The sequence below is a fragment of the Paralichthys olivaceus genome, chromosome 21 (assembly GCF_024713975.1).
Source record: "Paralichthys olivaceus isolate ysfri-2021 chromosome 21, ASM2471397v2, whole genome shotgun sequence".
In the NCBI taxonomy this organism is placed as follows: Eukaryota; Metazoa; Chordata; class Actinopteri; order Pleuronectiformes; family Paralichthyidae; genus Paralichthys; species Paralichthys olivaceus.
Window position 1 is genome coordinate 17,373,674 of NC_091113.1, and position 13,060 is coordinate 17,386,733.

The 13,060-nt window shown below is 40.3% G+C and overlaps 1 protein-coding gene across 16 annotated transcripts in view; it reads right to left on the bottom strand.

The window, feature by feature from the left end:
- The window catches only part of ryr2a (ryanodine receptor 2a (cardiac)), a 153,422-nt gene that overhangs the window by 41,595 nt on the left and 98,767 nt on the right, over nucleotides 1-13,060 (bottom strand). For all 16 annotated transcript variants that reach the window (XM_069517248.1, XM_069517237.1, XM_069517247.1 and 13 more), the window contains 17 exons: nucleotides 12,748-12,968; nucleotides 11,808-11,898; nucleotides 11,464-11,604; nucleotides 10,644-10,807; nucleotides 10,347-10,425; nucleotides 10,152-10,241; nucleotides 9,300-9,437; nucleotides 9,090-9,167; nucleotides 8,850-8,925; nucleotides 8,457-8,580; nucleotides 7,146-7,261; nucleotides 6,469-6,533; nucleotides 5,740-5,861; nucleotides 5,416-5,465; nucleotides 2,252-2,312; nucleotides 950-1,188; nucleotides 631-712 (listed from right to left, as the gene is read on the bottom strand). In XM_069517248.1, the coding sequence (XP_069373349.1) occupies nucleotides 631-712; nucleotides 950-1,188; nucleotides 2,252-2,312; nucleotides 5,416-5,465; nucleotides 5,740-5,861; nucleotides 6,469-6,533; nucleotides 7,146-7,261; nucleotides 8,457-8,580; nucleotides 8,850-8,925; nucleotides 9,090-9,167; nucleotides 9,300-9,437; nucleotides 10,152-10,241; nucleotides 10,347-10,425; nucleotides 10,644-10,807; nucleotides 11,464-11,604; nucleotides 11,808-11,898; nucleotides 12,748-12,968 (1,937 nt within the window). The remainder of the gene's footprint in view (nucleotides 1-630; nucleotides 713-949; nucleotides 1,189-2,251; nucleotides 2,313-5,415; nucleotides 5,466-5,739; nucleotides 5,862-6,468; nucleotides 6,534-7,145; nucleotides 7,262-8,456; nucleotides 8,581-8,849; nucleotides 8,926-9,089; nucleotides 9,168-9,299; nucleotides 9,438-10,151; nucleotides 10,242-10,346; nucleotides 10,426-10,643; nucleotides 10,808-11,463; nucleotides 11,605-11,807; nucleotides 11,899-12,747; nucleotides 12,969-13,060) is intronic.

The window sequence follows — 13,060 nt, forward strand, 5'->3', positions numbered from 1 at the left end:
GGAGAGGACAGGAGGGGACAGGAGAGGGGAGGCAAGAAGAAGAGAGGAGAGGTCAGAAGAGGAGGGGACAGAAGGGTAGAGGACAGGACACAAAAGGAAAGGACAGAAGAGGAGAGGTCAGAAGAGGAGAAAAGAGAAGAGGGCAGAAGAGGAGAGGAAAATGACAAAAGAGGAGAGGAAAGGACAGAAGAAGACAGGAGAGGACAGAAGAAGGGAGGAGAAAAGAGATTTTTTTTTTATCAAGTGATTAATAAATGTCAAAATCAATAAAAAGCATTCCTCATAAGAAAGGCGAAAAAATTTTAGGACTTTAAATAACATGGCTAGGTAATACGTTTTACACTCAAAATGTTGAAGTGACCAAACAGCTCATCATTCTTTCGCTGGTCAGCTGATATTCTCCCAGTTCTTTAGCCTCTTGCTTTCGTTACATAGTAAAAACGTAGGTCCATCATCTGTGACATTATACCAAGAGCAGTGAAGTGGCTGCTTTCATGTGATACTGTGATTTTATCGTTTTCTTTTCATAAATCTTTGCTGTAAATTAATTTTCACAGATGTGGAAGAAACATGATACTGGAAGAGGTTTTCTGTCTAGAAATATATTTGTAGGGTATACTCATACCGCACCTTTCTACATAGATGCTTTTGTTGGTTCCGAGGAAGTAAAGGCTGTTGAGGATTCTGTAGCAGGAGACCTGGACGTCATCCACTGGAGGAAGAGAGGCAAACAAAAACGTTAATGTTTCATTTTAAAATGGAAAAATATAAATTCCTCTATCTTGGAATAAAACATCCTATGTTGGAAATCTGACAATTCTGCATTTAAAAGGTTGTAACTGATATAAAATGTTTTTTTTTAAAACTAATCAACAGAAAATAAAGATATAGCAGGATTTCACCCTTGATTTAATAATACATAATATGAACACCACAAGTGGGTACTCACATATGAGGTCCTCTCCGAACATGTTCTGTCCGATGTGCTCGAACAGGGAGGACAGGACAGGCAGCAGGGCGAAGGTGGTGTAGTTGATAATCTGAGTGACACCTCGTGGCTGCTCTCTGCTGTGGGTGAACTGACCCAGCTTGAGGTTCTCCTGTGTCTTCTCCAGATCCTCTGCTGCGCTGTCAAAGTACGACCGCAGGGCCACCTTCACTGACTCCAGACCAGTCTTCATCACTGTCCTGATGTATGGAGAGTTAGGGTTTCAACAATCATCTAGACAAGTGATAGTTCATTCCACCAACTAATAGGACTGTCCCCTTTTTATATGAAATTCTGTTACACATGGAGAGAGGTTAAATATTTGAACTCTAATGAAACCTGTAGAAAGCACAACAAACTGTTAGAGGTAGTTTGTCAAATGTATCACAAGGGTGGTCATCCAAAACTTGTATCAGCATGACCAGTGACTCGCCTTATGACCTATCGCCATTTCTGATGTTTCCAGCTGTTCTTTTTGTCCCAAATCACTAGAATCAGTTCATGAAAAGAATTGTTCAAAACATCAAATTCACTGAATCATTTAGTGGTTGACCGGAGCTCTGAACTCCCTTCTAAAATAAGGCTGGAGGGTTAATACTGCAGCTTCTGGAACTGCTGTCGCTTCACAAACTTGATTTATTATTTGTGAAAATGTAAACGTTTGCTCACTGAATTCTGAGATAAACCCTGGTCCTTTATGATTCCTTAGGCATGTGAGAGATCGAGATGACAACGATGTTTTATTGTACATGTCTCATACTGTATGCCATCTATGACGTGAAATTGGGATTAATATTGATGGTTTCATTGAAAACTTCTGCAGAATCAGTGATGTCAATGGTGAAGCCACATTTGTTACAGGTGAATTCTATGATGGTCATGTGCATGTGTTAAAAGCTTAATGTCATCTGCAGGGCTTTGACATTTTGTACATTTGACATTCAGTGATTATTCCATTCAAGCCAGCCTGGACTGCATTCATGTTTAGACTGTGATCTGTTTGAAGATGTTGAATTTCATGATCAAGCCATGTATATCAACCACCTCATAAAAAAAATACAAAGAGTTCAGTTGTGTAGAGCTAAACAACCATCGAAATCAGTTTCATTACTCGTAAACATTGGATGAAGCTCTCTGTGACTGACCATCATCCCCACCTGCTCCCGAAATGAGACCTTCAGGGGCAAAACTTACATATAGCACCTTTAAACACCATCCCTGCTGTGATGACACTAACAACTGTCACAGTTATTCTGTCCTCACCTGGCATCCAGGCTTTGTCCCAGTATCTGCAGACAGTTGACGATGGATGTGGCATTGTTACCTGGAGACCAGAGAGGATTACATGATGACAAACTGCTCAGAATTTGCGGTTCTTATCATTCAGGCCCTAAAGACACACAAACACACACACACACACCCACACACAAACACACATACACATCTCTCTATAGTTGTCAGAACACTTATTGACATAATGCATTCCCTAGCCCCAACATCCTAAATGCCTAACCCTTACCTAAACCTAAACCTAATTCTAAACCTAACCCCAAAACCAAGTATCAACAATCAAACAGCCAGTTGAATTTGTGAGAAACAAAACAGATGCAACTTGAACTGCATGAAAACAAAATCTGAAAAATCACTTTGATTATGTTTGTCTTTTGAGTGATAAACACGTAGGAGCATCATGGTCAAAGAAAAGGATGTTCCATTAAAAAATACAAAATTGTAACAGGTAAGCACAAACTGTGCCATCTGTTTATTACATACTTAACTCAATGCCTCTTACACTGTCATCTGAGATGGAAGGGTTAATGTAACACATTTCACCATGGTTATAATAATCAATATTAAAATGTTAGATATTTTAATTTAATTCAAATGTATCTCTTTGTTTCCAAGAGTATCAAGATTGGATCTGCATCAGAACACCTTTTTACTTTGAAAAAAAATGACACAGAGGAAGTGCAACACCGACCACACAACACACACAGGTGCTGTTCAGAGGATAGTGTACACACACCAACAATATCATGCATGCATGCACACACACACACTCACAAACCCATGCACACGCACACACACACACACTGACTTCTACTAATAACCACATACTAAGGCTGTGTGGTTTGATGTTGCAGGTATTAATCATCAGAGTCCCTGTTAAAATATGTGGCTGCTGTTGTGTAAACCCTCACAGGGCGTGTCTTTGACCTACTTGAACATATAAACATGACGATGTTAGTTCTTAAGACAGCTTTGCTTTTCTTGAGTTTGGCCAAAACCAAACACGCAAGTGACATTCATGCACTGTCTGTGCATCTTGCTTGTTTGTTCATTAACCTGGGAACCTCAGGGTGACTTTAAAGGTCCAGTGTGTAAGATTGAGGTGAAAGGGATCTATTGGCAGATATTTAATGTAGAATAATCCTCATGATGTTTTCACTAATTCGTTTCATCTAAATTGTATGAACTGTAGTTTTCTTTACCCCAGAAAAGGTCCTTTATATTTAAATACTTTATATTTACATGGAGGGGGTCCTCTCTACGGAGGCCGCCATGTTTTTTACATTAGTCCAGACTGGACAAACTAAACACCTTTTGAGTTTTCATGACAACTGAAGCTACCACAGGTTCTTTTTCATGTTTGGAAGGAGAGGGTGAGGTGAGGGGTGTTCAGCTGTTACATGCAACTTCAACACTAGATATCATAAAATCCTGCACACTGTACCTTTAAGGCTTCAACCTGTTTTTCTCCCAAATGTAATGAATCCATGCTCACCAGTGGACCCTGCAGGGTTCTGTGGAGGAGCAACTGTTGCACATGGTGTGCCCAGTGTGCACTTTGCATGTGTATGTAGAGAATACAAGTTTCTACCATGGGTTTGGCAGCCTCCTGGTCTCTGTTTGGGGGAACTCTCTTGGGACATTGTAATAAGCTGGTCATTTTGCCTCACATACTGTATGAAGGCCTATAAAAAGCTGGATGTCACATCTCAAATCCTTTCTCATGCTCATATTGGACATGTCTCATTCACACACATTAGTGTGAGAGGGGTTTGGTGTTTGTCAAGATAAGCTCGTCTGGCAGAATGGGAGTCTCCATAACCCACAGTGAGACACCATATCCAATTCATAAAGGCAGAGGTTGTTGACACAGACATCATGTTTGCAGTGTTCCTTTGAATATGAAAAATGCTGTATTGGGTCAACTAAATTCTATGCTTGTCCTTTATTTAGATTTTCATAAAAAATTATATGTTTAACAGATATTACTAGATTTAAAAGAACCAACTAAAAACAACAATCCGAAATTGTCTGATCCAAAATGGATTATGGGATACTGAGTGCTGCAAGGGACATAATGGTGGAGTCCTTCAGTTTTGGGAGAAATCAGGCATCAATGCAGAAAGCTATAAAATGAGACAGGCTGTGTGAACCCTCGGTGACAGTGTCAGTCTGAGATGAAGACTTGTAACATCTACATGAAAAGCTGCCATCACGATAATTGTCTCATATCTCCATCTTTTTAAAAGTGAAATATGTATTTTCCAGGAGTAGTTTGCAATCATGCTTCATTTCTTCCACCAAATATTGAAAAGAGCCTTTGCACGGGTGCAAACTCATGAGGGGTGGATAAGGCGACAATGATGCAAACCCCTTAGGTGGTCTGGGTGTAGGGGCGTGATGAGGATGGTGGGGGAAATGAATTTGGTTGGTCCTCTTTACAGCTGTTACAACTGCCTAACACCACAACTTAGGTCATTTAGATTGGGTCTTTTGTCTCAGTGAGTTTGATATTTGCTCCTCTAAAGCAACATAAATAGGCAACAGTAATACGCTTTCCATCCAACATAAATAATGTTGGTCCACTTCAGCCAAATGTCTACACTGTTGTCTTATTATTAGACTCTGGTCAAAATTCCTTGTTGTGGGACTAATAAAACATCATTAACTTGTCCAAAAACAAACCCTAAAAGAAGTTTGTCGATTATGCCATGATTTTGACATAATTAGCCTCACTAATAATATCAACTTATGTCATAATCGTAGCATGATAATGTAAGTAGCGTTAATGGAGTCATCCCGGAGCCTTAAAGTCAGTAATGTTATACTAGTGGAATTTGGAGTAACAAGTATGCTAGCTAATGTTAGCCTCCATGGACATATTAACATATGAACACCTAATTTTACGACCTAATTGTGAATGCATGTGTTCACTCAAAAACTTGTCAGATCTACATAGATCACAGAAATGAAAATTTGACTTAACGGGGAGCTTCCCTGAAAGGTGACAGGTTTGAGCCCCTGCTTTGGTTGGCATGTCATGAGTAATGAGTCCACTCATACCGCACAATGTCTGACACACAGCACTTGTGTAATGTCTCACCAACCAAAAAGCATGACATACAAACCATCCTTACCAAACAAGGATATCCTATGTCTGACAAGAACTCCCAGTTTGCAGAAAAGACTGGAAAGATACAATGGAAGGAGAGAGGAGGAGGTGGAGAGGGAAGCAGAGAAATAGATAAGAGATAATCAAATGAGACAGACCCAGGGGAAAAGTGCAGAAGGTATTGTATATTAAGTCTCACAGCCTGGTGTTAAGACGTCCAACAGCTTGATGACTGTCATACATGTTTTGTCAATTCAAAATATTAGTCATTTAAGCAAAACTACCACAGTTAAAGTGCTATACCCAGAGACACTGCCATCACTGGCTCAGTGTCCTTTGCCACACTCACCTGGTCACCATCTCCTTCTCCTTGTTAGAGGCGTGGCCACCACTGCTGATTGGATGAATGGCTGTGGACAGGAAGTACAGCCTGTGGTTTTTAAAGTACTGATCCACCAATGGCAAGACAACCTGTGGGTTAAATAGCAGAAACATATAGTGTAATTATTCCTGTACTGTTTTGAAACAGAAAAAGTCAACAGACCAAACTATGTCTTTAGAAATTTCCTTTTTGTTTTCTGTCTCTTCAAGGACAGAATGTTTAACAGTGAGTAGAAGTGAAGCCGAAACATCCATATCGCCCCCTGGTGGCTGGATGCAGTACAGGTCACCAACCCCTGCCTCTTCCATGTAAAAGTACATGCTGAATAAACATTTTCCAAAGATGGTTTCTGTCATTAAGGTAGTTCTTGTCACACTGATGTATGGTCAAGTATTCAAGTTTGTTTTTAATGTTTTGAGTGATTGTCAGACTGGGATGTGATCCTCTGGCACTATAATCAGGTCACATTTGAATCACTTTGAGATTATTGTGAATACTGCTGGCACACTTATTGATCAATAACAATGTTGTATAGCACACCGTCAGTTTCAGTGGTTGCCTCAGCAGCCCCACTTGAATGTTGAAGACCGTGTTAAATTTTAATTAGACAATTTTTTCAAAACTTTGCATAAGACATGAACATTTCCAATTTCCCAACTGACACTCATGAATCAAAAACAGATGATGAGTTCTGACCTTTCCAAAGAACTTAATCTGCTGCTCATGAGGAATCGTCTCTCCCTTCACTCTTGTTCCCAGATCTAAATGAACAGAGGAGCAGAACAGGATCACATGATAAGACGAGGATGGTATTACAGGGTGACACTCACATCAAGAGCACCAAGGGAAGCACACTCACTACTCAAAGTAAACTGTTTCCTGAATCATGAACATGGATTATAACAGATAAACAGCTATTATCTGTGGCTACCATAAATCATAGAGGGACCTGAAATATTAGGCCTGTGCAAGAGCTTAAGCTAGAAAATCTTTCATTCTTCTGAACCTGTTGGTTGTAAGGCTGCATGTGGGATAAGTAGCAGAAGCCAGTTGTGAGCACGTCTCTCACAGCTTGGATGTCGTTGGTGACTGCGTTTTGCTCTGATTCCATGAACCACTATTTAAAGGATGTGTCAGGGAGTCAGTGTTCAAATGTAAAGTTCACTAACAATCTGAATGGCCTTGTCTGAAATATTCTGTTGAGGTCAATTCAGACATTACATACATTACATAAATTATAACCGTGATTAAATAATATAGTATAATATAAACATGATTTAGTTATATAAATAATACCTTGCATGCACATTCCATTATATTAATGTCTGAACTGTCATATGTTTATCTTTCATTCCACAGCAGATGAGTCTCACCAAACTCCAACATGTGTTGGTGGGCCTGGTCCACGTATGTGATGAGCTGCTGGAGGAAGGTGTAGGCAAATCGTTTCTCTATAGCTGGAGTGTCCAGCTCCTGTGACTTTACACCTCTGGGAACAAGACACATTACGTCAACAGAATGGACTGATATTTTTTTGGGGAAAGACACTTATTTTTCATTTTGGCTACATTTACATGAGACAGTATAATTTTTTTCTCTGTGCATTACAAAGATAGGACTGGAGTGTATTTAGCCTAGTGTAGGTGTGGCACAGAGACAGGGTGTCATTCTCTGCTTGGCTTTATCATTATCACTAAATCTGTAGTTATGTCAGACCGTGCAGACCCTTCCAGCAGTAACCTCAGCCTGCTGCTGGCCGCAGTCTGAACTGGATTTCTGAGTTGTACAATGGCACATCCCTCTGATCCTGAGCCATGACAGGATCCTGAGACATCCTGAGCCTGATCTCCGGCAAACATGGTAACACCTTCAAACACCTGTGATGTTGCACTTATTTAAGAGAAGTACCTTTTTAATTTAACAGTGTGAATATAATAATTTACTATTATACATAATAATACTTCACTATCAGGGAATGTGTTACTTATGCTCACTCTAATACCTTTAAAATGATGTTATGCCTGAACTGAATTATGTTTCCTGGTGGACATGAGAGGTCTGAGGCCTCTGCAGTCATGCTTTAGATAACATGTTTTGTGTTTGAGTTGCCATCCTGCCTCTGGTGGTGCGATTAGGTGAACCTTAACAGTCTGTATCCCATGAGGATAACGGACATCTTGTCGTAACTTACAGTGACACAGACTCCTATCTATTCCCTCCCTTTTGGTATTATACTGAAATGCTTCTATTGTACCTTAAGCTTTTGAGTTTTGCTGTCAGCATGAAGGTTAGACCAAGAATCTTCTCTGTATACAGATCCATGTTGTAATAAACTCATATATTCGAGTACGGATGACTGAGGCTCATCGAGTTAATGCTTTTATCCACCACTGTGAACATCCAATATAAAATCTTCATCAGACATCTGTGCAGAAGATCTTCCTTCATCAATCACTATATCTCAAAAGCTTACTGTCATAATAACATGATGCATAGGCTATCCTCTTCTTACCCTCTCTGTGGTAGTTTCGATTCAACACATCCCAAGACTTTTGGAACAAACACGCACTGATGAAGTTTATATTATGTGACTTTGGGACAGACTGCCATGCATCACATCAGCATCATGAAAATTATATTGCATTATTTCCAATTTGTGTGTCGAGTGTTTGCCTATTTCCTACCTGGAGACAGTGTAGCCGTTGATCTGAAGGAACTTGAGGATGTCTTGTGCTTTTTCTCTGTCTTTAGATTTCTCTTTGGCAGTTAGTGTATCATAAGGAACCAGAAGGGGATGGTTTCCTCCACCTGGACACAACAACATCCCACAAGGATAAAGGAAAAATGCTAATGCAAAGATAACCTATACTAAAGATAACCTATACTTTCCCCAAAGTGTGTAAAACAAGCTTAAAACTCAAATATTAACTCTATTAATGGCCCTTTCACTTCATATCGTCATATCCTGATTCAGACAAACTGAAAGTATTATATTGTGGTTTGAGAAAAACAATGCAAATACATACAATACATTTTATTTCCACAGGAAACATTGTGTTAGGATGTGTTAGATTTACCTTTGGCTTCCAGCTCTGTTTTCTTTTCCCTGGCCCAGATATTATGATAATTCTCTGCCAGTAGCTCTGCCATAGACTGCACAAACACAAAATAAAACATATGTGACTCTGTTGAAACGCACATCTCCATTCACCCCTTCATCCTCCAAAGCTTCTGTTTCAGTGCTTCAATGGACAGTTAATTTCTTTTGATCATATGCAGTTTATCATTTTATTCTTCATGCGTATACAGGGGCCTACCTGCATGTCTCTGGACAGTGTTACATTGCTCATATCAATGGGTCTCGGGCTGAAAGCTGCATTTCCTTCAAAAGACAGCTGTGGGAGAGAAATACATCGAATGCTACTGTCACCTTTTCTTGAGATTTTCTGTATGAATATAATTTTCAGAAACTCCTTTGCATGTTAGTGTAATTGTGTGTATGCTAGTGTGTGTGAATCAGTGTGTACCTGGCTGGCTTGTGATATCCTCCGGGACTTGTTGTGGAGGCTGGCAGGGTCTCCCTCCCTGATCCTGTCGATGCTCCAGCCCCACGACAGCATGGTCATCAGAGACTCTCTGACTGACCAGCAGTAGGATTCTTTATCCTACAAGAACACAACACAACCTCACTGATCCACTACAAAGGGTCCAGTGCTCGCTTTGCAAAAGTTCTCCAGATATTTTTAGAGGCATACGCTTACAGTGAATAAAGACAGCCTCACTGCAAGTTGTTTCAAAGTAAGTCTATAAAAAGACCCATACAAATCTATGCCTCTACAGTATCTTAGAAAAACTGATTCACCACTTTGCAGTTTTACACAGATTGCGGGAAAAATCATCAAAATCTGTCCTACTTTTCTATTATGTGTCAAAAAAAGCCATAAAAGTGCATTTGCAGAACATCATGATGTCACAGTGAAGCTGACCTCAGATCATCTCTACCCTTTCATTTTTTTCCAATCAGACATTTGTGCTGAATTTAGTCAGAAAAAGTGAATACACCAAATTTAAATCAAATCATCCTTGAGTCCAAATTATTGTTTGTGCCATGGAAGTGATAGACAACCCAAAGCTTAATGTCTCCAATTACAGCCGTTGCCAGCGTGGAGATTTAAAAAGACACACATCGTTCTTCAGCAGTGATTTCAGGCTTCAGTTAAGGGTTTTGCAATCAATATTAAAATCAATCGACCAAATCAAGTCAATCAAATTGATTATATTTTGTAAAAGAGTGACATGAGGCCAGCTGCTGTAACCGGTGTGGACATCAGAGACACTTGACCACCGTCAGGTCTTCCTGCCTGTTTCATGCACACTACCTTCTCAGAGAGGCCTTTGTATGGTTTCAGTAAAGGGTGGCTCTTGCTGATTTCGCATAACTGTTCTCCATACGACCAGCCGCTGGAAAACTGTCCAATATACAGAAAAGGATATTTCAAAATTCAAACTAGTGCGACGTCTTTAAAAATAATCAGCAACAGGATGAGCACGATGTTGGACTTCTCACTCCTTACCTTTTCTATACACCACTTTTCATGGTTGTGCTCTGCATATCTGCTGATGAAGTAGTCCAGTTTCTCTGGGACGGTCACACTGATGATGACAGAAAAGTTCACGGTCACACATGAGCTGTCTCTTGTTGCAAAGTCTCATCAAATATTGATCTAATTAAAATAACAGTGAATGTTTAAACATTTCTATTTGTTACTGGACTTTATTATTATTTTTTAAAATCAATATACAAACTAGACAATGCTCTGGTCCTTTGTTTGACTAATTTCCTGTTTACATTTTCTAAAAGTCTTGTTTACTTGGAAGTGTCTGCAGGCTGAGGAGTGAAGTTTCCCTCTGAGTCCATGGACGACTGTTTCTCCATCATGACCATGTAGTTAGACTCCATGTAGTCTGGGGGGAGGGCGCCCGCCACAGCACTGAGACATGGCAGCGCCAGCTTAAACAGCTCTTGGTCATAGCGCTGGATCGCGGAGACACAGACAGAGTGAGCTGCTTTACACATTAGACAGCACTGCTCTCGCTGCAGGTTCATCTCTGGTGCTGTCTGAGTCACATATTTATGTGTTCACATAATAGAATGATTAATTCCATGACACAGAAACCCTAATAGTCAGAGTGATGAGATGTTTTCTTTATGTTGAGCAGTAGGTTGCTCCACTAATGGCCCCGATCTCTGATATGGTTTACCTGTACAACTGAAGCGGCACAACAAGACTGGCTGTTTACTTTGCCGCTTTGTGATTTATATCACAGCATGTGCAGTTACAGCAAGGGGCAAACAAACATTGTGAAAGGTCATAAAACTCATATAAAAAACTACAGCCATTATAAATGACCTTGAAAATGCTTACATCTAAAGAGTTTGAACATTTGGTTGATATGAATTTCAAAAATAAGCTCGCTGTTTAAAAATATTTAAAGCACATCTGAGGAAGTAATTCTCATGAAGTCACAGTGATGTCATCGGCGTTATCTCAGCTTGGACTTAGAGACTAAAACATGACTATAGTAACCCTGATTGACAAATTGGGGTGTAGATACATCTTTAACAAATGGAGGTGAAACTCAAAATCGTGAAAACCCCTTAGGCATTCACTTGTTTCCTAAAAGCCTCACCTTGTATGACAGAGCGTCAAATATTCCCCAGAACAGTTTCCTGGAGAGGTGAAGTTCCTCATCTGACGCAGCTCCAAAGTTGCCCCAGCCTCCAACCAGGCAGTAATACTTCCAGCAACGCTCATAGTGATTGGTCAACAGCTGGGGAAGTTAAGAAGGGTTCATTAAACATTTGAACTAAAGGGCAGCAGCCAGAGCCACAAAATCACAAACAAAGTCTCTTGAGTGTCAAAAAGGATTGTGATCAAAATATCAAGTTGGATCTATGCTGAGGGAACACATCATTAGAAATGTGTGGATCATAAATGGTAGCATAAAAACAAGACATAACTGATGTTTCTCACCTTTAGAGGCATCTTGGTGTGTTCATTAAGGAGGGGAACATCAAACACCAGCCTCCTCAGCAGATGCTGCATCATGGAGGGTCTCAGCTTACTGCACATTATTGAGATGACACACATTGGTTGGCTAATTGCGTCGGCACAGAAGAAGCAATGCGGAACGAGCAGTGTAAAAACCTAGTTTACAAAATCATAAGCTCAACCTGAAAATAGTCACATTACAACAAAACACAAAGAGAAACTGCTGGGCTAAAATGCATCGATGGAAGGAACAAGCATCATGAATGAATAATTAAAGAAATGAAACGGTAATCAGCAAGTTGAATCCAAAGCAGTCCAGAGTTTCAGAGCTGTGGTGGTGCCCACAAAGCAGAGTTAAAATGACTAAAGTCAAAACGCTGCAGTGTGGCTCGTGTTCATGGATTCTGTTGTGAGTGAATCCAAACTGCAGCTGTAATAAGGTGAGTTGCTATTGATAGCGGCGGCCACAGTTCAATTAGAATCAATGAGTGAGTTATACATGGTCCCATCTGTTTCTGTTCTCTCCCCCATTTGACTTGTTAGTGTCTTACATTGTTTTCTCAACATCCATTAGCAGTAATTAGTTTTGCCCAGGAGGTTAGATTTTTTTCACTTTCTTTAACATTGTGCGATTGGGGTGCTTTTCAACATTTTTGTTTTTTGTTGATTTTGTCATAGATAAAATAAATAGACATTGAAGAAAAAAAATCAGGCATGTTAAGGGGACTGATAGGTATGACTGTGTGCGATTTGGTGCAAATCCAAAGAGAAATCTGCATCTCGTGAATTTAAATGATGTTTCATAAGGGGACTGTTGGGCTTTGTCAGAGGAATGTGCCATTCTAGTTCACACTGTGGCATTCTAACAACTCTCACATACAAATGTCTTCATTACAACAGCCCATTTGAATTCCAGTCTTACCCACAAACAGCCAGCAGACACTCCTCTATGGCGTCCCTCTGGGCCTTGGTGAGGCAGCAGCCTTTGGACAGGCGGTACACCGTGTGGAGGAGGGAGTCAATCAGTGAGGCAAACGGCTCTGTCCCCGCAAACAGTGGTGCGCATTTAGTCAGGAGAGGCAACACAGCTGTGCACAGATACCTGTTGAGGGCGAGGGCCATGTCTGTGGCACTGAGAGCAACCTGACACGAATACAGAGACAAGTGCAAGAGTTGGTGGCGTTTCAGGAAAATACTAGTCAGGGCAATGTGATTAAAGAGGAGCAAGATGTGTT